The 26,646-nt window shown below is 41.9% G+C and overlaps 1 protein-coding gene across 6 annotated transcripts in view; it reads left to right on the plus strand.

The window, feature by feature from the left end:
• Positions 1-26,646, plus strand: part of TENM2 (teneurin transmembrane protein 2) — a 2,056,834-nt gene that overhangs the window by 1,856,642 nt on the left and 173,546 nt on the right. For all 6 annotated transcript variants that reach the window (XM_073620699.1, XM_073620701.1, XM_073620700.1 and 3 more), the window contains one exon: positions 14,831-15,041. In XM_073620699.1, coding sequence (XP_073476800.1) covers positions 14,831-15,041 — 211 coding nt within the window. The remainder of the gene's footprint in view (positions 1-14,830; positions 15,042-26,646) is intronic.

A 26,646-nucleotide genomic window follows, 5' to 3' on the forward strand; every position in this document is an offset into this window, starting at 1 on the left:
TATTGGTTACCTGTTTAGAGTTACAGAGGAGGTCTAACACTAGAATTATTGCTCTCACTTTAATCTCCCTGGCGGTATGATTATTTCAGATTTTAGGTGCTGAAAGCGGTACCATTATTTTGCATGGAAATTTGGTGTTTTATATTGTAGGCCTGTAATTCTTAGGAATAACTCACTGAAATCTGTCCAAACAAGAGTCTAGTAGGCATCTTGGGTATGATAAAGTTTGAAACACAAAATCATAAATTATAATATAATAACTATAAATAATAACAAATAATAATATAATAGTAATAGTACTTTGTATTCAATAAATTTAAGTAAATAATATAATCAAAAACACTGACTTTTTTTGGCCAAACAAGAGTGCAATATTTGTAGTCATATTGCTTCAGTAACCTTTCCAGGTATGGAAAATTTTAAAACATGGTACAGCACAAAGCCTGACATCACAGTCAGGACAGTAGAACCGGGTCCTTTTCTGATTTTCCTTCCATTGTCGTCACGCTTAGAGCAGCAAACCACACACATCCTTGTCGGTGCTGCCTTCTTTTCCATTGGTGGAATGTGGTCCATAAAGTGACGACTTGTCAGGCGTTCTGGGTTCACAACGCCAGCATGACGTCCAGATCTATTTACAGTGGTTGGTGTTTGGTGCTTGAGAAATATATGTTCGGCAACTTTCCAAACAAAGTCCGTATGAACCACAGGCCTGTCACTCTTTTTTTTTTTTTAGAAGAATAAACGCATTCCATAGGCACTGTTCAAGAAGATGCCTGAAGATTTTTTTGTAATATTTTTTTGTTGCTTTTTCATAGCAGGTTAAAAAGTCATGGCCTGGTCAGCTCTGTCAACACCTCCCATGGTGTTGTTGTAGTCCATCACCACTTGTGGTTTCATTACGTCTTTTCCACTTTTTGTATGTACCATGACAGTAGAGGTGTTTTGAATGGTACTCATTAGGCACACATCTTTTTTGTCACGCCATCTCAGTGCCATTATTTTGCCTTTCTGCCAGGCAACTGGTTCTCCTGCCTTAAGCTTTTTATTGCCAAAGGTTGGCGGCATGTCACGCCGGTTAGCTCTAATGGTCCCATATGCATCCGTCTTGTGCTGTAGAAGGAGCTCATAGAGTTCTGGAGAAGTGTAAAAAATTATCTGTGGTTACATAGTAGCCCTGATTCAGCAATGGCTCAATCAAAGTAAGAACGGAAGCGGTTGCCATTCCATAATTACTGAATCTTTCGTTGAATTTGGTCCCTTTCCCGGTGTAAAGGACCAAATTCCATACATAACCAGTGCTGGTTTCACAGAGCATGAATGATTTTATGCCAAATCGTGCTCTCTTAGACACGATGTACTGTATTCAGCCGAGTCTTCCTTTGTAGGCCATTAGACTTTTGACAATACTGAAGTCTCTATCTGGTACATAGGTCTGCTGGAAATTTGTCTGAATAATTTGAAAAACTTCCCAAATCTTTTTCAGTTTTGGAGCTGGATGAGAAGTCTCATCAAATTCTTCATTATTTTGAAAGTGCAGATATTTCATTATGAGAGAAAATTTGTACTCCAACATCATGGTGCCAAAAAAAGGAGTGGCTAGTAATTTGTTGGTTGTCCAGTACCACTTCTGCAGGGGTTTCCCCACCGCTCCCTGAAGAATAATTAGGCCCAGAAACTTCCAGATGTCCTCTTTGGTCACTGGTTCCCACTTTCTGCTCCATGAAAACATCTGAGGTATAGCAGCTTGTTGCTCCTGGTACCGATTTGTCTCCGTAACAATTTTTTCTATAATCTCATCAGTCAAAAAGAGTTGGTGGTATCCCAAGGGGCTGTCATCTTCAACCTCCACTTTGATACCAGGTGCTCCGGTAAACGGGAATCTTGGGGGTGCTGCGTGCTCTGTACTGCAGTCAATCGAGCACCAAGTCCGCACATCACTGGGCACAGTCGCAGGATCATTGCTGAAATCGCTTTCCGTGCTTGATGACGAACTTCCCCAAGAATCGCTATCACTCACTTCTGCAAGTGATTCTGTATCACTGTCACTGTTTTCAAGCAGGTCATATGCTGCTTTTGAAGTAGAGGCACGCTTTTATGATGCCATGGTCGCTCTGCAGTTTCCAGACAGAAAGTACAGTAAAACTGCAGGCAGGGGCACTGGACAAAGCACTGGGGGGCAAACTAAGGTTAATTTTAGTTTATTTAGTAATGTAATCCAATAGGATTACAATGTATCAGTGTGTTTGTGCTTTATACATTTTGAATTTGCCGCTGGTTCCAACCCCTGCGTCACGACAATCGCAGGGAACGGAAGCCAGGGCACACAGAGCACACAGTGCATCGGGAGGAAGATCGGGCCACCGTACACAGCAGGAGTACATCGCAGGATCCCAGGGACAAGGAAAGTAACCTCTTCCAGGATCCAGCGATGCGATCCCGAGTGTGGCTCAGGATTACCGCTAATGGTACTGAAATTTCACCCCGAGCCACACTAGGGAATACCGCCAGGGGGTTAACATTCACGGTGATACCTTACATATGTGGTGTGAACACTGTCTACATATGCGTGTGCGACTTACGTATGCGTTCACTTCTGCGTGTGTGTATGGCATTTATTTAAATTTTTTATTTTTATACATAGTTACATAGTTACATAGTAGGTGAGGTTGAAAAAAGACACACGTCCATCAAGTCCAACCTATGTGTGTGATTATGTGTCAGTATTACATTACATATCCCTGTATGTTGCGGTCATTCAGGTGATTATCTAATAGTTTCTTGAAGCTATCAATGCTCCCCGCTGAGACCACCGCCTGTGGAAGGGAATTCCACATCCTTGCCGCTTTTACAGTAAAGAACCCTCTATGTAGTTTAAGGTTAAACCTCTTTTCTTCTAATTGTAATGAGTGGCCATGAGTCTTATTAAACTCTCTTCTGCAAAAAAGTTTTATCCCTATTGTGGGGTCACCAGTACAGTATTTGTAAATTGAAATCATATCCCCTCTCAAGCGTCTCTTCTCCAGAGAGAATAAGTTCAGCGCTCGCAACCTTTCCTCATAACTAAGATCCTCCAGACCCTTTATTAGCTTTGTTGCCCTTCTTTGTACTTGCTCCATTTCCAGTACATCCTTCCTGAGGACTGGTGCCCAGAACTGGACAGCATACTCCAGGTGCGGCCGGACCAGAGTCTTGTAGAGCGGGAGAATTATCGTTTTATCTCTGGAGTTGATCCCCCTTTTAATGCCAATATTCTGTTTGCTTTATTAGCAGCAGCTTGGCATTGCATGCCATTGCTGAGCCTATCATCTACTAGGACCCCCAGGTCCTTTTCCATCCTAGATTCCCCCAGAGGTTCTCCCCCCCAGTGTATAGATTGCATTCATATTTTTGCCACCCAAATGCATTATTTTACATTTTTCTACATTGAACCTCATTTGCCATGTAGTCGCCCACCCCATTAATTTGTTCAGGTCTTTTTGCAAGGTTTCCACATCCTGCGGAGAAGTTATTGCCCTGCTTAGCTTAGTATCATCTGCAAATACAGAGATTGAACTGTTTATCCCATCCTCCAGGTCGTTTATAAACAAATTAAATAGGATTGGTCCCAGCACAGAACCCTGGGGAACCCCACTACCCACCCCTGACCATTCTGAGTACTCCCCATTTATCACCACCCTCTTAACAAGCCCTTGTAGCCAGTTTTCAATCCATGTACTCACTCTATGGTCCATGCCAATGGACCTTATTTTGTACAGTAAACGTTTATGGGGAACTGTGTCAAATGCTTTTGCAAAATCCAGATACACCACGTCTACGGGCCTTCCTTTATCTAGATGGCAACTCACCTCCTCATAGAAGGTTAATAGATTGGTTTGGCAAGAACGATTCTTCATGAATCCATGCTGATTACTGCTAATGATATCGTTCTTATTACTAAAATCTTGTATATAGTCCCTTATCATCCCCTCCAAGAGTTTACATACTATTGATGTTAGGCTAACTGGTCTGTAATTCCCAGGGATGTTTTGGGGCCCTTTTTAAATATTGGTGCTACATTGGCTTTTCTCCAATCAGCTGGTACCATTCCAGTCAATAGACTGTAAAAATTAGGAACAACGGTCTGGCAATCACCTGACTGAGATCCCTAAGTACCCTTGGATGCAAGCCATCTGGTCCCGGTGATTTATTAATGTTAAGTTTCTCAAGTCTAATTTTAATTCCGTCCTCTGTTAACCATGGAGGTGCTTCCTGTGTTGTGTCATGAGGATAAACACTGCAGTTTTGGTTACTGAAGCCCCCTGATTCACTCGTGAAGACTGAGGAGAAGAATAAATTCAATACCTTTGCCATCTCCCCATCCTTTGTAACCAGATGTCCTTCCTCATTCTTTATGGGGCCAATATGGTCTGTCCTCCCTTTTTTACTGTTTACATACTTAAAGAATTTCTTGGGATTTTTTTTGCTCTCCTCCGCTATGTGTCTTTCATGTTCTATCTTAGCCGTCCTAATTGCACCCTTACATTTCTTATTGCATTCTTTATAAAGTCTGAATGCTGAGGATGATCCCTCAACCTTGTATTTTTTGAAGGCCTTCTCCTTTGCTTTTATATGCATTTTTACATTGGAGTTAAGCCATCCAGGATTTGTGTTCTCTCTTTTAAATTTATTACCCAATGGGATACATTGGCTAATGCCCTTATTTAATATGCTCTTAAAGCAAACCGATCTCTCCTCCGTATTCTTTGTTCCTAATATTTTATTCCAATTTATGTCTTTTAGCAAGGTTTGTAGTTTAGGGAACTTGGCTCTTTTGAAATTCAGTGTCTTTGTGTTCCCTTCATGTTTCCTATTTGTGTGATTTATACTGAAACTAATTGACCTGTGATCGCTGTTACCTAAATTGCCCCGTATTTCCACATCTGTGATCAGGTCTGTATTGTTGGTAATCAGTAGATCCAGTAATGTTTTATTTCTAGTTGGTGCGTCTACCATCTGACCCATAAAATTGTCCTGCAAGACATTAAGGAACTGGCGAGCCTTAAATGAATGCGCGGTTCCCTCCGCCCAGTCTATGTCTGGATAATTAAAATCCCCCATTATGATAACACTTCCCATCCTTGCTGCTAATCCAATTTGTGATAGGAGATCCGTCTCCACTTCCTCCCTCAGGTTAGGGGGCCTATAGCATACTCCCAGTATTATTTTCCCCTTAGCTTCATCCCTTTGGAGCTCTACCCATAAGGATTCCCCCTGCTCTCTAGCTCCCTCAGTGATGTCATCTCTCACATTCGCTTGTACATTATTCTTGATATATAGGCATACCCCTCCCCCTTTTTTACCCTCTCTATCCTTGCGGTATAGGGTATACCCTTGAATGTTTGCCAGCCAATCATGAGAGCAGTTGAACCAGGTCTCTGAAATTCCCACAAAATCCAAATCCTCCTTGTACAACAGTATCTCAAGTTCACCCATCTTGTCCGCCATGCTCCTGGCATTGGTGAACATGCCACATAGTTTAGACCGGTCGCATATTGTCCTCGTATTGGGTGTTTCAAGATTGCAACTAGGACTTGCTACTATACTCACCTTGTGTTTTTGTGCTTTGGTTAACCTACCACTAATGCCCCCAATACTACCCTCTGGAATATCTTCCGCACTGGCTATCACTGTCTCTGGACCCTCCCCCCCATTGCCTAGTTTAAAAACCCCTCTAACTTTTTGGCCATCTTCATTCCCAGCAGATCTGCACCCTCCTCATTTAGGTGCAGTCCGTCCCTTCTATAGTACCGGTTACCGACTGAGAAGTCGGCCCAGTCCTCCAGGAACCCAAACCCCTCCTTACTGCACCAGCTTTTCAGCCACTTGTTTACTTCCCTAATCTCCCTCTGCCTTTATGGTGTGGCTCGATGTACCGGTAGTATTCCTGAGAATACTACCTTGGAGGTCCTTTTTCTCAATTTATACTGTCCTTTTATTTTATTTTTATCACTTTTATTCCTATTACAAGGAATGTAAACATCCCATGTAATAGAAATAAGGATGACAGGTCCTGATGTGGCCTTCTTCCCTGTGACAGCAATGGGGCCTTGCAGCTAGGTCCAAGCACTCTTGGAAGGTGAGAAGGTGAGTATTAGGCTTGGGTATAGCAACAGTGTCTTTTTAAGCAGCATTGCTAGCTAATGTAAACATCAGCAAAAAAAAGACACTAAATGCAAATGGGTACAATGTCTCATGTGAGCCAGTTTGTCTATCCATAATTATTTACTTGTTTATATTGCCATGTAGATGAACCCACCCTCTCTGTGTATAGTTCACAACTATGCTTTATGCTGTTACATATGTAAGAAAATCGGCCACAAATGATGAAAGTTCTTTATCTTTTAGATTGCATTTAATCAGTGCAAAATTTTATTTTAACCTTGAAATTATGGTGACATGTTCCTCTATGTTTGTGGCCAGTAGGAGCTAAATAAATCATTGGTGACAGTGCTAATTACTTGAGATCAGGAAAGCTGCAAGTCCCTCATCACCAGCTCTGGCTCTTTTGAGTGATGTCGGGACCAGAGCTATGAAGGTACTATTGGGCTGGAGGTCAATTTACCAGATGGTGCCAACTAGGGGCTTGGGTGTTACTGGACCTGAGGCACCCAGGAGCAAACCTGAACCAATGTTAGGTTCTCAAATATTTCAATAGTCAAATAAGGTGTGAGTAAACAAAACCTTGAGTTGCAAAATTCAGTTCTACCACCTCAAGCCTTTCTTCTCATGTATCCCTCTCTGCAAGATGTGGACTTCATAATGGTGGCTTCTGTTTGAAGCCAACTCTGTCAATGGTTTTGCAGCTTTCAGTTTTCCAAGTAATATAAATGGGTGACCTGACCTGTATTAGAGTAGAGAATATAATCAGTGACTAGGCAACATCCTTTTGTGTAGTAGGGGAAGAGAGAACAGCAGGTAAATGTTTTTCTAACAGTTAATCTTAGCCACCCCTGATCAACATCTTGATACTACATCTTAACCAACATCTATAGCAGAAAAATGGTGCACATTGTCTGGACAGTCCAGATAATTTGTGAAGAGGCTCCACCTAGAATGAATCATCAGGAGGGCCAGTGCTAGACTATTTTGCAACCTAGGCAAGACCAACTACTTGAACCCCTCACGATGATAACATTATATTAAAGAAGCATATGATTTGCAGTCTAAGTCCAACTACTGATACATTTCCTAATTTATCGGCAAATGCAGCCTGTGCAGGGATGCTTTCTCACCTCCTTATCATGGTTAGCTCTGTGTGGAGACTGACTGGGGAGCAGGGAAGAAGAGATGTTGTGCGCAGCAGGGCTTGCATGGCACCCTATTGGCTGAATACCTCTTCGTCACGGATTGGCTAAAGTTTGCAGGTGGCAGCTTTGTCTCAAGTTAACATCATCCAATCCTGCAGCGGTATGCGAGAACATCGGTACAGTGTATGGGGAACATCGGAGGACTGTGTAGGGAAGCCAGCAAAGTGTTAGGAAGCCGGAAGAACAGGGCCATAGATAATTTATTTTCCTGGGGGGGTTCAGCTCTTAAGTTACAAGAGTGACACAAGATGGTGCCTCTTGCACTGCTCAGTAAGGTTGCTAGGGGTCAGTAGTAAGTGGAGAGGGGGGGACATTTTTGAGAATAGTTATGGTTAGGCATGAATATCACTTAAATAACAAATGAAAGAGGACACCAATCACATAGGGAGTGCATTGTTTAATGGGTCAGCAGACTAATACACTTTCAGTGTTACAAGCAGGGCTGAATGAGGCATGTGTAAGGTGTTTTGACTGGCGAGGAAGATTTAGGTGAGTAGGAGAGGAGTGGAATGAGGGAGAGGTGGGTGGCATTTGCTGTAACCTGAGGAGGTTTGGTGGGTGACAGGGAGGTGTGGTATGAGGGGTAGGTGAGGACATATGGGGGGTAGATGAGGCAGTATAGTAGAGTGGGTGAGGCGATATGGTAGGCAGTATTGGGGTAGGTGAGGCAGTATGAATGGTAGGTGAGGCAGTATTAGGGGTAGGTGAGGCGGTATAGGGGGGTAGGTATGGCAGTATGAGGGGTGGGTGAGGTAGTATGAGGGGTAAGTAAAGCAGTATGCGGGGTGGGTATGGCAGTATGAGGGGTAGATGAGGCAGTATGAGGGGTAAGTAAGGCAGTATGGGGGGTGGGTGAGGCAGTATGGGGGTGGGTGAGGCAGTATAAGGGGTGGGTGAGGCAGTATGGGGGTAGGTGAGGTGGTGGGGGGGTGAGGCGGGAAGACATTTTTACAGGTACCAGCAGCAGGATATTAAGCTCACCTGAGTCCCTCAGTGCTGCTGGTCAGTCTGGAACATCTCTGCAGAGCCCAACCTGTGTCCCAGTTTCCTGCCTACAGTGATGTCAATCCCTGACTGGGTAGGTCTGATGGAGGAAGTTCTGTCCTTGCCCTCCTCCTTCTCTGAATGTTGGGGCCTGGGGGTGGGGCAAGCATGTGATTGGTTGCTGGGACCGCTGATGTTCTAGCAAAGAATCACGTGCTTGCCCCCCCAGGCCCCTTTTGCAGAGAAGGAAGAGGGCAAGAAAGGAGGAGGGGGAAGTCTGGGAACCACCTCACCACTGCCGCTTGGCCTATATTCTCTCACAGATCTGATTGCTGAGGTTGAGTGGCACAGCTCCATGCGGCAGCAGGGACTAAATGAGCTGAACAGGGCCCTCTAGGGTGTTCAGACCCCCTAATCCCCCTTATCTATGTCCCTGTGGTGAAGAGTAGGAAAACCAGCGGCCTAAGCGGCAGTGTGCCCCAGGCGACTGTCTAGTTCGCCTAGCGGTAGCACTGGCCCTAATTATCAGACTGCACATATGTCTAGGGCAAAACATTCTTCTATATTTAGTGAACTGCTGTATTTTAAGGTACTTTGTTTTTGATGAAAATTTTAATTCAAGAGGGATTTCTATGCATTTGTTTAACATTTGTATGACCCAAAGATTTCGGTGTATGAGAAACCTTAAGTTTTCTGCTTGAAGAGCATCTAGGACATGGAGAATATCACTTTTGTCAGGAGAGCACTTTAAAACGTATTTGTAATATATGTGCAATACACAAAGCTACTTGCTTGCTGTCAATGAACAGGCATCTCTTGCAGAATAATATAGCTGGTACTCTTTATGACATGAGGAGTAAGAAATTCATGGTGGTGTTGAAGGGTACATTCAGATGTCAAAGCATGCTGCCCTCTGTAATGGTGAAAATGAAAAATATATGAATCTCTCATCCAACTATATTCTTTTTTGCCAGTATTGAATGGAGACGTACTAGCCTTCCTACTCCCGAACTGGCAATTTCTGAGTAGTTTGATTGCCTGCTTTATTGTTTGCAAGATAACTGTAAGATTGGCAGTGACAGGGTAATTTAGTGAAGATTGCAATGTCAGACTATATCCAAGGGGGCTTCACTGGCACAGTGATGTGATTCTCTTGACTGACAGGCCACTGGGATATCAGTGTGCCAATTTAAAGTTCGTTGTCTTCAAAAAAGAGCCTGTGTGCAGAAGCCCATTATCATGCCACAGTTTATGAAGTCATGTGGGAATAATGGGTTCACAAGTACTAACAGACATAAAAAGTGTAATGGGACACATATATGTTCAAATAGAAGGTGATCACACCTTGCAAAGTTGTGTTCTTCCATCATTAAGATGTGTGATCTACAGTCTAGAGGAAAAAAGTTTAGGGGAGAGATGGAGGGAAAATGTATAGAGAGAATTCAACAACTAAGCTAAAAGACATTTATAGAAATATTATTTTAATTTCATCTATCTGTATTTGTTATGCTTTCTAACCCTTAGCTGTGAGTGCAAACAGCATGAATAGAGCACAACCATTGTCACACCAGGGCACCTGGGGCCCACAACAAAAAGTGAGAGCAAAGACCCACCTTTAAGTGAAGTATGCTGTGGTGTGTGTGGCTTACCTTTATTTGGTGTGGTAAAATGTAAGAATAAACAGTAATGGCTTATTCTAAGTCAGTATAACATGGCATAGAATACAATTACAATTTACAAGGACTGAAACAGAGTGCTCACTTAATAGAATGCCTGCATATTGCAGGGGAATGCTATAGAAGCATGTGACAAACTACTCACACACAGCAGAAGACCATCAGAGACTGTTTATATTCATTTTAAATGTAAAGCTCACAAAATACAGTGGTCAGAGATGTGTAATCTACAGCAGGGGTCTCCAAACTATGACCCTCCAGTTGTTCAGGAACTACAATTCCCTTAATGCCTAGTCATGTCAGAGGCATGCTAACATAGAGGGGTGTTTAGAGGCAGAGGCAAAAGTCAAACACCCTTAAAAGTGGCATTTTTGGTGCCCAGTGTGCATGAGGCCTACAAAGTTCTACAGTCACGACTATGTAATATACAACAGAGATTACAGAGTGTGGTGCCCATGAGTGTGTGATGTGCATATAGCATATATAGTGGTAAGGTTAGAAATAGTTAACGTATAGCGGTCACTACTGCAAGTCATTACAACAGTCAGAAGAACAGCATTATTAGAAAAAAGTCAGGAATGACAGCCTACTTGTTTAGCTGTTTAGAGTAAAGCCAATCTGTCACATGTAAAGCAAGCAGCCTTACCCTGAAGGGTCTTTCTAATGTCTTTGTTACATTTATACAAGCACACACATGCTAGAGCATATTTGTCAAGATGCCAGAGCACTCATTTAAACACAGGGAAAACACACAAACTCCATTATGAATTCCAATTGCCTAATTTCATGAATTGCATAATTACCCATAGATCAAACAAACTGACAATGCACATTTAAACAAATAGAAAATTAGCAACTGGCCAAAAGATGAGACAAATCGATTCAGCTCCCTCTGATTTTTTACAACATTATGAAAAACACTTGAGGGACTATTATTAAAGATCAACAAAATATAGTTGTTCAATCCACAACAGCACCTTATTTTACAGCTAAATTTTACATAGACTTTCTTCAGTTCATAAGATTGATGTACCAGTAGAAAACTGTGGTTTGTGGAAAAAACATGGTGAAAAGGCAACAGATTAGCAAAAGCAAAACAGTGAAAAAAAAAAAAAGTCAATATGCCACTTTAAAGCAACTGTGGTCTCCTTAAAAAAATTAAAGAACACTTCTTGTAAAAAAAAAAAAAAAAAAAAAAAAAAAGCCTAAAAATATTAACTATGCTGCATGAGATTCTTCTGCGCCAAACACACTCTTCAACTTGCCATACACTATAAACTCCAATTGCACATTCTCTCTGTCTGGCCCCATTAGATGACATAGCTCTTTACGAGAGCAAGCATAAAAAAACAGACAATTAGAAAGGTGACGTCTTTTGCAGGGACTTGTCTTTTATTTTTTAGAAGGCAATAGAGTTGCTTTAATGCAAGTTATGTCTTTGGTTTCCATCCACTGAAAAATGACAGGCTATGAGAGATTAAGGATGGCATTTCTCCTGCAAGAAGTAGTTGCAGTAGTCTTGCTATTATCTATGCATGTTCTCACATCTGTTTTGTCCATTGCTTGCTTTTTTACTCTTCATTCTATATAAGATGTGTAGTTCATTTTTGGGGAGGAGTAAAACCTGTTACATGGTTATTGCCTGATTTTTTAGCACAACCTTTACATATTGCCCAGCGCTGATGAGGAGAATGTCGTTCTGCTGTGAGGACTAAGCAGCAACACAGCATGAGAAAATTTGGCCACTCAGGTGTCCGTTTATGAAGCAGTGATCAGCGGTGATCCAGAGGATCGCCGCTGATCACAGTCCATAAACAGTTTATGAAACAGTGATAATCGGGGGAGAACATGTTTGAACTTGTTCTCCCACCGATTATCTCTACACACGGAGAATCCTCATGAATGACACAGAAACGGCCAGTTTATGAAGCGGTGATCTCACTGCTTCACTGGCGATCTGAGTTAGAATTCACACTCCCAGGTTCACCAGCTCAGAGGTGGTGAATCGGGGAGTGAAGAGGAAATCTGGGGGATCTGAGGGGGAAGGAGGAAGATTTTTAACTTCCTTATGCCTCGTTCAGACCCCCCAACACTGTAAGCATGTCCCCCTGTCATATTTATGTGTATACATATATATACATATATACATATAATGTGTATATGTATATATATATATATAATGTATGTGTATATACATGTATATATAATGTGTGTGTGTGTATACATATGTATATAATGTAGGGGGACTCATTATTTTATTAACAGTAATTCACGCCGTCTGTCCGTGTATTGAGCGGTGATAATTTATCACTGCTTAATAAACTGACATCTCTGTATTTCTGGTGCTGTAATCTCGTAAAGTCTCACGAGATTCCAGTATCAGGAGCCGTTCTCCACTGTTGAAAGCATTTGTAGATCTCTTCACTCCTCCAAAGGTGAAGCGATCTACAAAGCTTCATAAACTGGCACACAGAGGAGAAAAATCTTCACTGTGAATGCCGGAGAACGAAGCAGTGAATAGATTTCACTGCTTCATAAACGGACACCTCAATGTGAAGATTCAGAAACCACAGCTCATTCTTGCAGCACATGACATTTTCCATAAAATTCCCAGCACAAGAATTTTATTTATTGGCAAAATCTAGTTATACAATATATTTCTTTAACTTATTTTTAAAGCTGCTCTGAGCATTTTTTTTTTACTTTTACCATATTTCAACAAAAGTAAAAATAATTTAAACTATAAGAATCAATCAATAGTTCTCTTGAAAAAAAAGACAAAAAAATCAAGTTCGACCTTTCTTTAAATAGATTCCTTAGCCTGACAAAGACAAAAAACAAACAACTACATAGTCAGAATGTTTAAATGATTGCTCTGCCAGTGGCAAGAATATCCTAATTTTTATTATGGGCTCCAAGAGCATGATATACAATTTTCATGACAATGATTGTGCCTCTCTTTTAATTTCCCTAATTTGGTAATAAGGGATTTGTTGATGAGAATTTCTGATCTGCCCTAGAATTAAAGTAACACAGCAGGACATAAATATAAGAGTTTGGTATTGTCAGTGTGGCTGGTAGTATGCAGCTGCTGGAAGCTGACTTACAAAAGAACATATATCAAATTACAAAATAGTTCCTGGTTAACTTACAGTATGAAAATTGTCAGAAAGAAATGTGTCTGTGTAGCCTACGCTATTTAATAAAGAAGTGACATGCTGAAATCTGTATGCCATTTTTGCATACTCCATCCCTGGGAGACTGCATGCCACCATTGTCCATCACCTTTATTATGAATTTTAACTGGTAGTTGGTGTACAGGGAAGAACAATAACATGATCTTTGAAACAGAAGTTTTGTACAGTTGTGAAAAAAGTGTAGTTTGGTAAAAATTGTGAACACACACTTGGTAACCTGAAAAAAATGTGCTGCAAAAAAGGAAGGCTGTATTGGAAGTATTTACCCTTGCTAGTGTAAGGGTTTATGCTGATGAGCTTTGGGCTTATGTCAGTGGGAAAAAACAGCTTTAGGATTTCATAAGCTTGCACCTGATTGAATGATGAAACTCGGCAGAGCTTTACCACATTTACTAAGCTCTGGGGAAAATTTGTGCAACTGCACTTTCAAAGTACACAGTCATTAGCAACTCAACCCTATCCTTCCACATTTAAAACAAGTAACAGTAGAAAACTTGCAGTTTTACTTTCTTAAATGTTATCTCTGACTCATAAGTAAGTATAAGGTCTCAACATGGCCCTGTGTATGGTCTTTTCCAGATCAAACCATCTTTTATATTGTAGTATTAATCTGCACATTGGTTTATATAACAGGAGTGCTATTTTATGCAAAAAGTTAAATTTATTTTAGTAGTGAAAGATAAAGTGAACATGTGCCTTTTTAAAATAAACCTGTGCTTTACCCATACAGGGCAAAGAAACATGTACAAGTTAACTTATTCCTCCACACTTACCTTCCTTTTACTCTCCTGTTCTACTGTTCAGTTAAGAGGAATAGATTATAGTCTTGCTTAAGCTACAAGTCATGGGCGTTATAGTTTTACACAAGGCTAAGGAGTCCCCATGTGGGAGCCTTGATTGGCTCAGTGCTGTCCCATGGAGTCAGTCACATGGCCTTCCATATCCAAAAAATGCTGGGCATTTCCTTTTTTACACTGATACTGAATGGAGCAGGGGAGAAAAGAAATGGTAAGCTTATGTTGGAGTGGGATGGGAGAATAATGCAAACCTGTTGCTTTGCCCCGAATCAATTTTCTTTAAGACACATTATTTCTTTAGGAAGTACAATTTAGAAAATTGTAGTTATTCCATACAAGTCTTAGGCAATATAAAAAGGTAGCACAACATCAGCTGAAAATCTATGTGGAAGTGTGCATACAATAAATGTGGTCCTGATAAAGTTAAAGAAAGGGACTGATTTATTAAAATTCAGTGCAATTCTCCCTCTGCTTGTGATTAGATGTCCGATATGTATCAAAAGAAACTTAGCAACAGCCCAAAATAAATGTGGAGGCCTATAATACAATAAATGTTGTCCCGGGATACTTGACACAAAGGTCTTATTTATTTGTGTGAGATGAAGTGATACTGTGTTCACAGCAAGGGTCCAACAGAAGCTCTATGTTTTTCTCTTTCTGCTTGTGATTGAATGTTTGACATGTATACAGGTTAACATCACCTTTATTCAAACTATAGTAAGTATGGTCCAGGCTGATTCTTGTTGATAGATCCAGTTGACTGTGCTTTTTGTGCAGTACATACATTTAATAATGTTTTAATATGCATATCTATTTATGCCATTTAGATGGACTTGTGGATTGTCTGGACCCAGACTGTTGCCTTCAAACAACTTGCCAGTCAAGTTTACTTTGCCGTGGATCGCGCGATCCTCTTGATATCATCCAGCAAAGCCAGTCAGGCTCACCAGCAGTAAAGTCGTTTTATGACCGCATCAAACTCCTGGTTGGAAAAGACAGTACGCACATAATTCCTGGAGATAATCCATTCAACAGCAGGTACAAAATAGAAAGATTATTATGGATTTGGAGGATCATGTGTGTGTTTAAAAGAAGATTAATTTACCAGCTGTGGTGGTTTCTTCAAAAAGAAATACTGTAAATAGCAAATACTAAAAGCTAAATTTACATGCGTTTTACATTTTGCTTGTCTATTTTTTTTTTTATTTCAAGTTGCAAAATTTACTGCAAGTGGTAAATGTTACATATTTGGTGCACAGGGTGCGTCATTTTTTAACTGCTCCTCTGTTAGATAGTAAAAGTATTTTCATTAATAATCAGAAAAGGAAGCAAATAATTTCAATGGCTAAAAAAAAACCATTATGCATGCTACATTGGTGGTTGGTGGAGTAATGCTCCATACATTTATAGTGAGTATAGAGGTGGCCCCTACATTGATGGTCAGCGGGGAAGTGCTCCCTTACTTTAGTGGTCAGCGAAAAAGTATAATTTTACATTAATGGCCAATCGAAGAAAGGCCCCCTGACATTGGTAGGTAATGTAAGAAAGAATGCCCCCTTACATTTGTGATCAATATGATTAAGAATACCTGTGACCTTAGTGGTCAGTGGGAATACAATTATTTCCTATATTGGTGGTCATTGAGAATGCCCCTTACCATGATGGTCAATGGGAAGAATGTTATATTTGTGACTGATGGGGAAAATGTTCTCTTAAAAGGCCGCTTAAAAGATAATTTGTGTCAGTGGTTACTTATTAAAAGAAGAGAAGGGACAGGAGGACCACTGCTCTGCTTTTAATACGCCATTGATTATATATATTTATATATAGTATTGTAAAGTTGTCAGTCCTATTTTTGATTTTTAATTTACTTGAAAACATCTAAATTATTAAAGCGGTATTAAACCCAAAATGAAAAATGTAATATATTGCAGCTTACCAATCATTACATGTAGTGGCTCTGTTAGTTTTCTTTTTTTAGGTTTTTTCAGACTATGCATTAACGCATGTGAAATATATAAATGCAGGGCTTTTTTTCAGCGGGAACGCGGGGGAGCGCAGTTCCGGCACCTCCAGCACTGAATGTATATAATAGCATGGGGTGTGTGGTGTGCTGTAGGGTCTATTGATGTTGGCTGCTGGTGGATCTATTGTCACTGGTGGGGATCTGATTTTGTGTGAGGGTCTATTGTTGCTGATGGAGAATATGTTGTTGCTGGGGGGTCTTATGTTGCTGGAAGGGATCTACTGTTGAGGGAGAGGTCTATTTTTACTGGCTGCTGGAGGATCTATTGATGCTGGCTGCTGGGAGATCTGTTGTTGCTGCTGGGGGGTCTAATGTTACTTGGGTGGATATTTTGTTACTGGGTGTGATATTTTGTTGTAGGTGGTTCACTGTTGCTGCATGGAATCTATTGTTGTTGGGGTGGAGTCCATTGTTGCTGGGGGAGTCTATTGTAGTGTGGGATCTATTCCTGGGATTCTATTGTTCCTGGCTGCAGGGGATCTATTTTTACTGCTTTCATTTCATTTACTGCATATCATTAACATGTTCTATACAAATGATTTAGCACCACAAAATGACACTTGGTTCGGTATTCTCTAAAAGGGGCAGTACTGGTAGATGGGTAGGGGGTGGAATCAAGGGATGGTGGTCACAGGTGGTTAGGGGGCAGAGACAAGGGGTGACTCAGATGGGGGGAGTTCCTGCACCTATTCTCCGAGAAAAAAAGCCCTGTATAAATGTATAGAGTATATACATATTTATTTACATCCTTATTTATAGGATAGGTCACAAAGATTTTGGACAGATCTGTAGAAATAAAAGGAAAACAGTTTCTGCCTGCTGGAAACAATGAGGTATTTTTTCTTTTTTAGAGATAAACACAGCTGCAATTTTTGGAGGGAATCTGTTTTTATAATGTTTAAAGTGGTAGTAAACTCTCCTAATGATACTAGATTTAAACAATATTCTAATATAACTATTTATTTACAATAAAATTGGTAATAAGAGTTTGCCCAAAAATATTTCTTACTGTCATAAATCCTTCTATTTGAAAAGCTCCTGCTTGCTGCTCCCAACTAAGCTAGTTCCGCCCGCAGTAGCTTTTCCTGTCCATAATCCCACGCATGTGCAGTAATAGCAAGGTATCCACAATCCTCTCCTCAATGAGGAGCTAGTATAAGGCTGTATCGCGGGATGTCGGGGCTGACGTTGGCAATAGGAAATGACGTAGCCCTGGCATAGACCCTGCCGGAAAATTGGGACACGCGGCGCATGCGCGAGTGACGTCATAAGAAAGAAAAATATAGATTACTCGCAAGGAAAGCAGGTATAGAGATATAGCGCTATACATTTCATAACCTGCAATTATTCACATACTGAAAAATAGTCTTATGGGTATACAACCGCTATAATATAGAAGGGGGAGTTAAGCAGTCTTTTGAGTATTCCTCTTGGATCAACTTGTATCAACCAGTCAAATTCTTGGTACTCAGTTTCAAGTACCAAGACACTTGTTGGCTGATTTCTGGCTGTCTTTGAAGCACTTGGAACCTTGGTCTTTGCTTAAGGATAGAGATTCACTTTCCTAAAAGCCATCCCACATACTGTATATTATTCCCTAGAACATTACTGAAATCAAAGAAGAGTATGTAGTAAATATACTAAAAGAATTACAGCTTTATTTTTTTTTGGGTGGTACTTTCATAAGATAGGTCATCATAACAGAAACCAGTTCTCTGAGAGTGTTAGGAATCTGTAGTGTCCAGGGCATGTACACATATACGCAGTACACTATACAATACACATGTGCCATGCATATTGTGGACAGATTAAACAGAGCAGCTTGGGGATCCTAGGTGGAGGTAAAAGCTATATAATCCATGGACCATAGACCATGGACCATAGAACATGTTGTCGTTATTTAAGATGTATTTTCTAAATAAAAAAAAAACAGCTAACTGTCCAGTATTATGTTTATTGCCAATCACAATGAAAGCGTTTTTTTTTTCAATAAATGTTTATTAAAATTTTTCAGATATACATAAAGTCACAGTTATCTGGTATACATTGAAACAGAAGCTGTTAATACAATCAATAAGTCATACAATCAATAAATAAAGCAGAAATGAAAGAACAAGTTCAAAATACGACCAACTGAGCCTCTTACTAGGTCACTTCTGTATTAGTGATGTAGGTGAAGTTCCGACCCAGTAAAGTATTCCTATGGTAAAGCGGGAATACCCTAAATAACAAGTGTATAAACTAAGAATCATTAAGCATCTCCGTGTGAGGGAGAAGGGGTTGGTGTGGGGGTAGGGGTCCAATCGGGGTAATGTTATGTACCGATCAAAGCCACCCTTAAACCCATTCACCCCTAAAGGGTTCTAACTGTGAATGGGTGGGGGCCATGTGTAGTAATGTGTGTGGTGTTAAACCTATTCGGTACCCATATGATTGAGAGGCAGCTCCGTAATAATAATATGTTGTTTAGGAGTGGGGGGGGGAGTAAGGGAACCAGAAACCATTAGGGTGTGTGCTCCTGCCAGAACAGTGAAGGAGTTATGTTGGTATCAGGTTGAGAGGGTGTGGAAATCCCCTAAGTATGATTGGTGAGGATCAATAGGGTAAGGAAGGGTATGGACGGAGGGAGGGCACGATCAGTGACGTTTCTGTGACAGATCAGTATCGATCATGGCTGAGAGGTTGGGTCACCGGGCGGAATGATCTGCGTCGAGGAAACTCTAAAGTGTAACCAGCAAGCCCATGTTGTATTAAATTTTGTCGGATTGTCTTTTGCTTGGTAAATGAGTTTTTCCATCTCGGCCGTTCTATCAACTCTTTTGAACCATTCAGCCACTGTGGGTGGTGTGGAACTCCTCCAGTGAACCGGGACACAGAGGTTGGCTGCATTGATAAGGTGTAGGGTAAGGGATTTTTTGTAGGAGGAGAGGGGCATGGAGGTGTGATGGAGCATGTACTGGGCCGGAGTGAAGTCTGGGGCGTAAGAGGTAATTTGGGTGATAAGGCGGTGAATTTCCGTCCAGTACAGTATGATAAGAGGACATTCCCACCAGATATGAATGAGGGTGCCAAGCACCGCATTGCAACACCAGCATGTCGGGGTGACAGAGGGGTGCATTTTGTGGATCTTGTCAGGTGTCCTATACCAGTTGGTGAATATTTTGTATCTGTTTTCCTGGGTGGATACATTAATGGAGCCCTTATGAATATGGTTGTGTATACGTTCCCATTCAGTGGAAGTTAAGTCTATAGACAGTTCTGATTCCCAACGACAGATAAGCTTATCATCTTTAATTTTGCAATTTGAAAATAAGAATGCGTAGACAGTAGAGATCACATGACGTTGGGGTTCTGAACTATCACATAGCAATTCAAAGGGTGTACGCTCTCGGTACCACAGTGAGATGGATTTGGCTTCAGCAAAAAAGTGTCTTATTTGTAGGTACTTGTAAAAGGGGATGTTGTATTCCGTGAGTTTGGCTGCCATGGCTTGGTGGGGGAGGAGTTCACCATTTTGGAAGAAGTGGTATGCCCTGATGGGGGCTGTGCATGATTCCCTGTGCAGGTCTCTTAAGGCAAGGCCTGGCTGGAAGTCAGGATTACGGACCAAAGGGGTCATAGGACCTGGGTGCGGTGTGTAATAGAGTGCTCTGCCGGCTAATTTAAGGTGGGACAATGTGGCTCCAATAAAGGGATGTGTCACCAAATCTCTAGGGATGGAGTTGTGATTGATCCAGGGTAGATGTGACAGCGGGGTTTTAGTGAAAGAATCCTCAAGTGTAATCCAGGCTTTATTGGAACGATGCAGATGCCAATCTACAATCCTAGTTAAATGACATGCCCAGTGGTATTTTTGAATGTTGGGGAGGCCAAGGCCCCCTAATAGCTTGGGGAGTACTAGCCTATCCCAGCTTAGTCGGGGGGTCCTGGACGCCCAGATAAAAGTCCTGCACATACGCTTGTATGATGTAAAAAAGGAGGTGGGTAGCTTTATGGGGATTGCCTGAAAAGGTAAAGAAGTCTGGGCAGTACATTCATTTTTAATATGGCTGTCCTACCCAACCAGGAGAAGGACCCGAAATGCCATTTATTTAAATCAGCTTGTATGTTTTGAAGCACGGGTTGGAAGTTTCTCATGTTAGAGATCCTGTAGTTTAGTAGGTATTTTGATTCCCAGGTATGTAATCTCCTGTGATTCCCATGTAAAGGGGAAGTTCTGTTTGCATTGGGTGACCAGTGTGGCTGGTAGGGAGATGTTCAGTGCTTTCCATTTTGTAAAGTTAATTTGAAGGTTTGACAAGGTTTTGAATAATGAGAAATCTTTAAGAAGATTGGGGATAGTGACTATAGGGTCAGTGAGGAAGAGTAAAATGTCATCCGCATAGGCTGCTAATTTATAGTGGTTATCACCAATGTTAATGCCTTTGACGTCCGGGTTGTCTCTTAATCTGCAGAGCATTGGTTTCATAGTAAGGATGAATATGAGCGGGGATAGGGGGCATCGCTGACGGGTTCTGTTTGAGACAGAGAAGGCGTTCGACAGGCGGCCATTGATCCTAAGTTTAGCTGTAGGTGCAGAGTATAGCGCCAGGATCATTTGGAGTAGATGCGTTGGGAAACCCATTACTCTTAAAGTCGCTTCCATATAGTCCCAGGCCACCCTGTCGAATGCCTTCTCCACGTCCAAATACAGGAAAAAACCTTGTGTGGATGTTTTGGAGAGCCAGTGATGGATATTTAGAGCCTTGATAGTATTGTCCCTGGTCTCCCTGCCAGGGACAAAACCTACTTGATCAAGGGAGATTAATTTGGGTAGCAGAGGGAGAATGCGGTTTGCCAACACTTTGGTGTAGAGCTTTAGGTCTACGTTCAGGAGTGAAATGGGGTGGTAGTTAGAGACCAATGAGGGGTCTTTGCCTTGTTTGGGAATGAGAGTGACATGTGCTTCAAGGATGTCCCTCATCATATTAGAGGTTCGTGAGAGATTATTGAAGGCTTTGGTGAGGTGGGGAATGAGGGTGTCTGGGAAGGACTTATAAACTGTCAGGCCATCTGGGCCAGGGCTTTTGCCCGGTTTCATTTGTTTTAATGCAGTTAACATTTCTTCTCCTGAGAGTGGGAGATCAAGGTCCTAGGATTCATCAGGAGAGAGGGGGGAGGGACAGTATTGTGCAAGAAAGTCGGTAATGGCTGTCATTCAGTCCGCGGTGGCTGCAGGGGGGAGCGTGGTGGGGAGGTTGTATAGTTTGGAGAAGTACTGAACAACATGGTCAGAGATATCATCCGTAGTAACAAGGGCGTCGCCAGTCGGTGTTGTAATTTTGTGAATGTATGATCCGCTTTCTTAACTTGAAGCGCTCTGGCTAAAAGTTTACTCGACTTGTTGCCAAATTCGTAGAATAATTTTTGGGTCATGGCGTAGTTACGTTTTAGTGTGTGGTTAAGTTCCTCTAGAAGTTCTTCTCTGGTTTGAGTTAGTTCCGTTAATGTGGAAGCTGCTAGCGATGCTTTGTGTGCTTGTTCAAGTCTTAGTATGCGGTCGGTCAGCTCATTAATGCGTGCTTTTCTAAGTTTGTTTCGTTGGGCCGCAAGGGAGATACATTTCCCCCTTATGACGCATTTGTGTGCTGCCCAAACGGAGATGGGAGAGGTGTCTTCTGTTGTATTTTTGCAACGTAGTGGGTGAGGCTTGTGGTAATTTGTTGAATATGGTCAAGGTCGGTCAGTAGAGAATTATCAAGTCGCCATATGTTGGACCTACCATGGGTCGTCGGGAGGGTTAGAGTTATAAATATGGGGTTGTGATCAGAAAGAACCATGGGTTCAATCGTAGCTTTTGAGAGGTGTGTGAGATCATTTTGGGATAAGAAAAAGTGGTCTATTCTAGAGTATTTGTTATGAGGTGCAGAAAAGAAGGTGAAGTCCTTAGTGTTTGGGTGTAATGTGCGCCAGGCATCGTGAAGTAACAGGTTGCTGAGTTGCAATTTAATAGCTCATAGGGCTCTGTAGGTTAGGGAGGAAGCACCATTGGATGTGTCAAGGGAGGGATTCAGAGCGACATTGAAGTCGCCTCCTACTATCAGAGTACCTGATTGGAAGCTGAGAAGTTGTTGGAAGGTGTCTCTAAAAAAGGCCACTTGTTGTGAGTTAGGGGCGTAAATGTTAGTTATTGTGACAGGCCTGTGGTGCAGAGTGCCTTTAATGAATAGGAATCTCCCTTGGGAGTCTCTTTGGACTTCTGTCACCTGCAGGGGGCATTGTTTAGAAATTAAGATTGAGACTCCTTTGGATTTAGCCTCGGTGTTGGAAGCGTGGTACACCAGTGGGAATTGGTGATCATACAGTTTAGGGATGCTATCCGTCCTGAAGTGCGTTTCCTGTATAAGTGCTACATGTATTTTCGATCATTGTAGGAAATAGAGCAGTTTAGACCTTTTCTCTGGGATGTTAAGGCCTTGTATATTGATTGAGCAGAGTTTGAGTGTCTGTAGGTGCTTATGTAGGTCAGGCGGTGAGGCCTGGGGGTCTGTGTCATCCGCCATAAGTACGAGTGACGGGAGAGGGATGACCTAGGCGATCAGGATGTAGGTCTGTTCAGTGTATGGCAGGCTTAAGTGTAATGTTGAGGTAACTGGGGTGAAACCGATGAGGTTTGGGGCTGACTTGCTCCTGTACCTCTAAACTGTACAGTATCGGTAAGGTACAGTGCGGGTACGATGTGTGTACCCTGAGGGGTGTAACAGCACCGTGACTCACAACTGTGTGGGGGTTGGCAATCACCAAGCAGTGAAGGAGGACTATAGGTAAAGGAAAGAATGGTATAGTCCGCCACCACAGGGTCTTCAGGTGATAAAAGGAGGAGGTTTTGGAAAACGTATTTTCGGGGGGATATATAATAATAGGGCGAGGGGATACTCTGAAAGAAAGGTGAGTGCTGGGTGGTAGGATTTGGGTGAGTAAATGCATCATTACACAAATAACATACAAGAACCATCATATAGAAATATTGGGAGTTCTGATACCACCACCCAGCCCCCATACCAGAAGGCACCCAAAACGCCATTAAATACTATCACGGCTAAATGCGGGATTTTTTAAAGGTGGGTGCCCTCTCATGGGTCAAGTGTTGGCCTCAGAACGTGTGAGGTAATTAAACAGAGGACATTTATAGGGCCTAAAAATAGCACAAAAATCTCAAAAGAGGGATTGAACACGGTAACCGGAGTAACATGTAAATAAACAAGTAAATCAGTCAGCAAGCTGACCATGCAATCAGTGACAGATCTCCAACTAGAAAGTCTGAGGAATACTAAACTTGTAGACTAGAAGATTTCCCATAGAGAGAGTGTGGAATATACCTCATACCTCGCCGTGCAACCTAACATGACAGCAAGTGTGATTGGGTAAAGTTACAGTTACAGGCCAGTAGATGGCAGTAGTGCACTCTGCATAAGCCTGCAGGTAGGTGTCACATCAGTTGAGTGTCTGTACAGTACATGTAGATGGATGTAGTGTACTGTGTATAAGTCTTCAGGTAGGTGTCACATCAGTTGAGTGTCTGTACAGGACATGTAGATGGAGGGGGTAGCCCCTGTAGGCTCCTCAGTCAGTACACGAGTGGTTGCCGCCAGCGATGAAGTGGAAGAGGAGACCATGTGAGGCGCGGCTTTGGAAGTCAGCCTTGAGTGTGATGATCTGTGTGAGGCGTTGTCCAGGTAACAGTCGCAGTGTTCGTTGGATGTTCTTGAGGCTTTTCCTTAGTGTCAGGGAGATTGTGGGCGGAAGTGACACTGTACAGAACTCTTGCCAGTTCAGGGGCGGGTACAAACCGCAGGGTGTTGTGGGTCATGTAGTTTTAGAACACTCCACTAGACATATGGGCGGTGTTCATTTTATAGGCAAGTGCTGCAGATTTTTAGCTAAACTTGCAATGTCCATGACAGGGACACAATCTGAACCCAGTACAAGATGCAAAACATCTATTGTGCCGAATATCTCTTGAAGAAATTCAGTCACATAAACAGTGAATTAAAGGTTAACCGTGTGAAAGAACTGATTAAAGCCGAACAGGGAAAACTGAGATTGCATGGTAGCGTGTATCTGAGGCCGGCTAGCGGTTTCGGCGAGCTCTCCTGAGCCTCGGTGAGTTTGTGGGGCTGCCCTCCTGGTAGTGAATGTGGGTACCGGTAAGGTGCCTGGGGGCAGATGGTGACATTCTCCTACGGTACCTGGTATCTTGCGCCTCCATGGGTTCTTCCTGAGGTGATTCTTTGCTTGTCAATGAGCGACGAAACTCCGCATACCAGTTAGGGACATCTACCAGGGGTATGCCCAGGGTTCCGCAGAAGTGTGGGAGATCCTCTGGTACTCTCAGGAGAGCCGTGTGGCCTTGGGTGGAGGCAGAAAGGCAAAACGGGAATTTCCATTTATATTGAATACCTTTCATGTGAAGGGCGTCCAGCAAAGGCTTCAGATCACGTCGGTGCTGTAAGGTGATTCCTGAGAGATCCTGATAGATTTGGATTGCTCTCCCATTATGGAGAATTTGAGGTCTGCTTCTTGCTTGTCTGATAATTTCTTCCTTCAGTTTGAAGTCTATTATACAGCAAATGATGTCCCTCGGGGGATCCGTCTCCCTTCCCTTGGGACGTAAGGCCCAGTGGATCCTTTCCATGTCAATGGGCGTATGAGGTAGTCTATTAAGCAGACCATTGAAGGTTCCAGTCACAGTGGAGGCTATTTGTTCTCCCTTGATGGCCTCTGGCAGTCCTCTGACTCTGAGATTATGGCGCCGACCTCTGTTGTCGAGGTCTTCCAGATGGCGTTGTATATCTCTCATTTGTAATGTGTGGGAGTCAATGCGATTCGCAGCTTTGCAGATAGTTACATCATGGCGTTCAGTCACTCTTTCAACTGTGAGAACTCTGTCACTGAGCGCACGGATATCGAGCCTGAGCTCTGAAATGGCGGCACATAAGGTGTCTTTGATATCCTCTGCGATGATCCACAGGTCCTGCGTGTTTAAGTGTGGCTGTGGTGAGAGTTTAATGCCATTTCTATCCCTGTGAGGGTTTGGAGATCCCGCGTGTGGCGGTTCTGTCAGGGCCGCCTCAGAAGCCTGATAGTGTGAGTGTCTGTGGCGGGAAGACCCCGTGTTCCCTCTGCCGGTATGAAGCATTTCAGGAATATTATAACCCCCATCCCCTAATTGTTCGTGGGGGGAGCGGGAGGCAGAAGAGTTCCGCGATGCAGTCCCCATGATTTGGAGGTATTTAGGGGCAATTTTACCTCAGATTCCAGTCAGCTTTTCCCTGTGGTGGCAGGAGCTCAGGGATTAAGCTTCCATCTTCCTGCTAGGTCAGGCCACACCCCCATGAAAGCATTTTTAAGTCTCAGTAACGTTTGCTAACCAAATTCAAATAAATAAAATTACAATGAATAGTGAAGTAATAAACTAAAACTACTTTGCCGCTGTATATATTTTGTTCTTATTTACACTGTTGTTACAAAGAACAAAAAGATAAGTCAATAAAGTAATACAAGTAACAGTGTTATCATGCTGATCAATATATCATTATATATTATAATGATAATATATTGCTATCTTTATCTATTATAATGATAGTATTGCTTTGCTAATAAGGTAGCCAGAATATTTCTGTTTCTGAGTCAGGTGGTTTAGTTTCCATTTATTGAGGTTATGACATATCCTGAAGAAGGTTTTGAAGTGTCAGTCTAAAGTCCAAGGTCAGTTTAGATCGGTCAGGACTGTAGAGAACATTACGACCTGTTAAAGCTAGTAGTAACTTAGCACCACACTTTCCTTCATCATCAACCTCTAGTTAACTTGCTAAACAAATCTTTTTAAATTGATAGGTTTCATTTTTCAAGAGAAAACTGAATTACTTCATTGGATCATTTTGTGAGGAAATAGAATAAAGAGAAATTTAAGCAATGAGCTGAGCAATTAGGGGGTGATAAAATATTCCTATGTAGGTGTGAATTAAAGCAGACCAAAATTCTTTATTACCACATTTATAAACATATTTCTGTACTTCCAATTAAGACAAATATGCCAAGAGAACACTAGTTTTTTCATCTGTGGTTTTTACTGATAGAAAATACGTAATGGTATAACAGACTAATACTCGAAATGCATGGGATTGATTCACAGGCCTGTGACAAAGATTTTTTTTATAATCTATATTAAAGCGTGCTTCATAGTGTTCCATTTGCACTAAGCCTGAGAGCTAGTTCAGGAGGTTTCAGTGTCAGGAATCACTGCTTATACAGAATTATCTTTTTAAGTGGTTACATACTGTATGGCTAGAGAGCTATCTTCCTGGTAATTTGCAATGTCTGCCTTTCCATTATTTTCCTTTTATAAACAATTACTAAAGAAATCCTGGTTTGACCCATGTAAACAGAGGCCCTTTTCTTGAATACTGTTGGTAACTAAGGCACATTATAGCTACTTAATGAGTTATATCCTGCATCATATAAAAGCAGTGACCTTTACTTTGCAATTTCCCCTTCTGTATTGTTATTATAATTTTAATTGTTCGTACTTGAATTTGGAGCTGCTAGCTGAGACAGGTTCACAATTTTCAACTGAGA

This window comes from Aquarana catesbeiana, linkage group LG03 (genome assembly GCF_042186555.1).
Source record: "Aquarana catesbeiana isolate 2022-GZ linkage group LG03, ASM4218655v1, whole genome shotgun sequence".
NCBI lineage: Eukaryota > Metazoa > Chordata > Amphibia > Anura > Ranidae > Aquarana > Aquarana catesbeiana.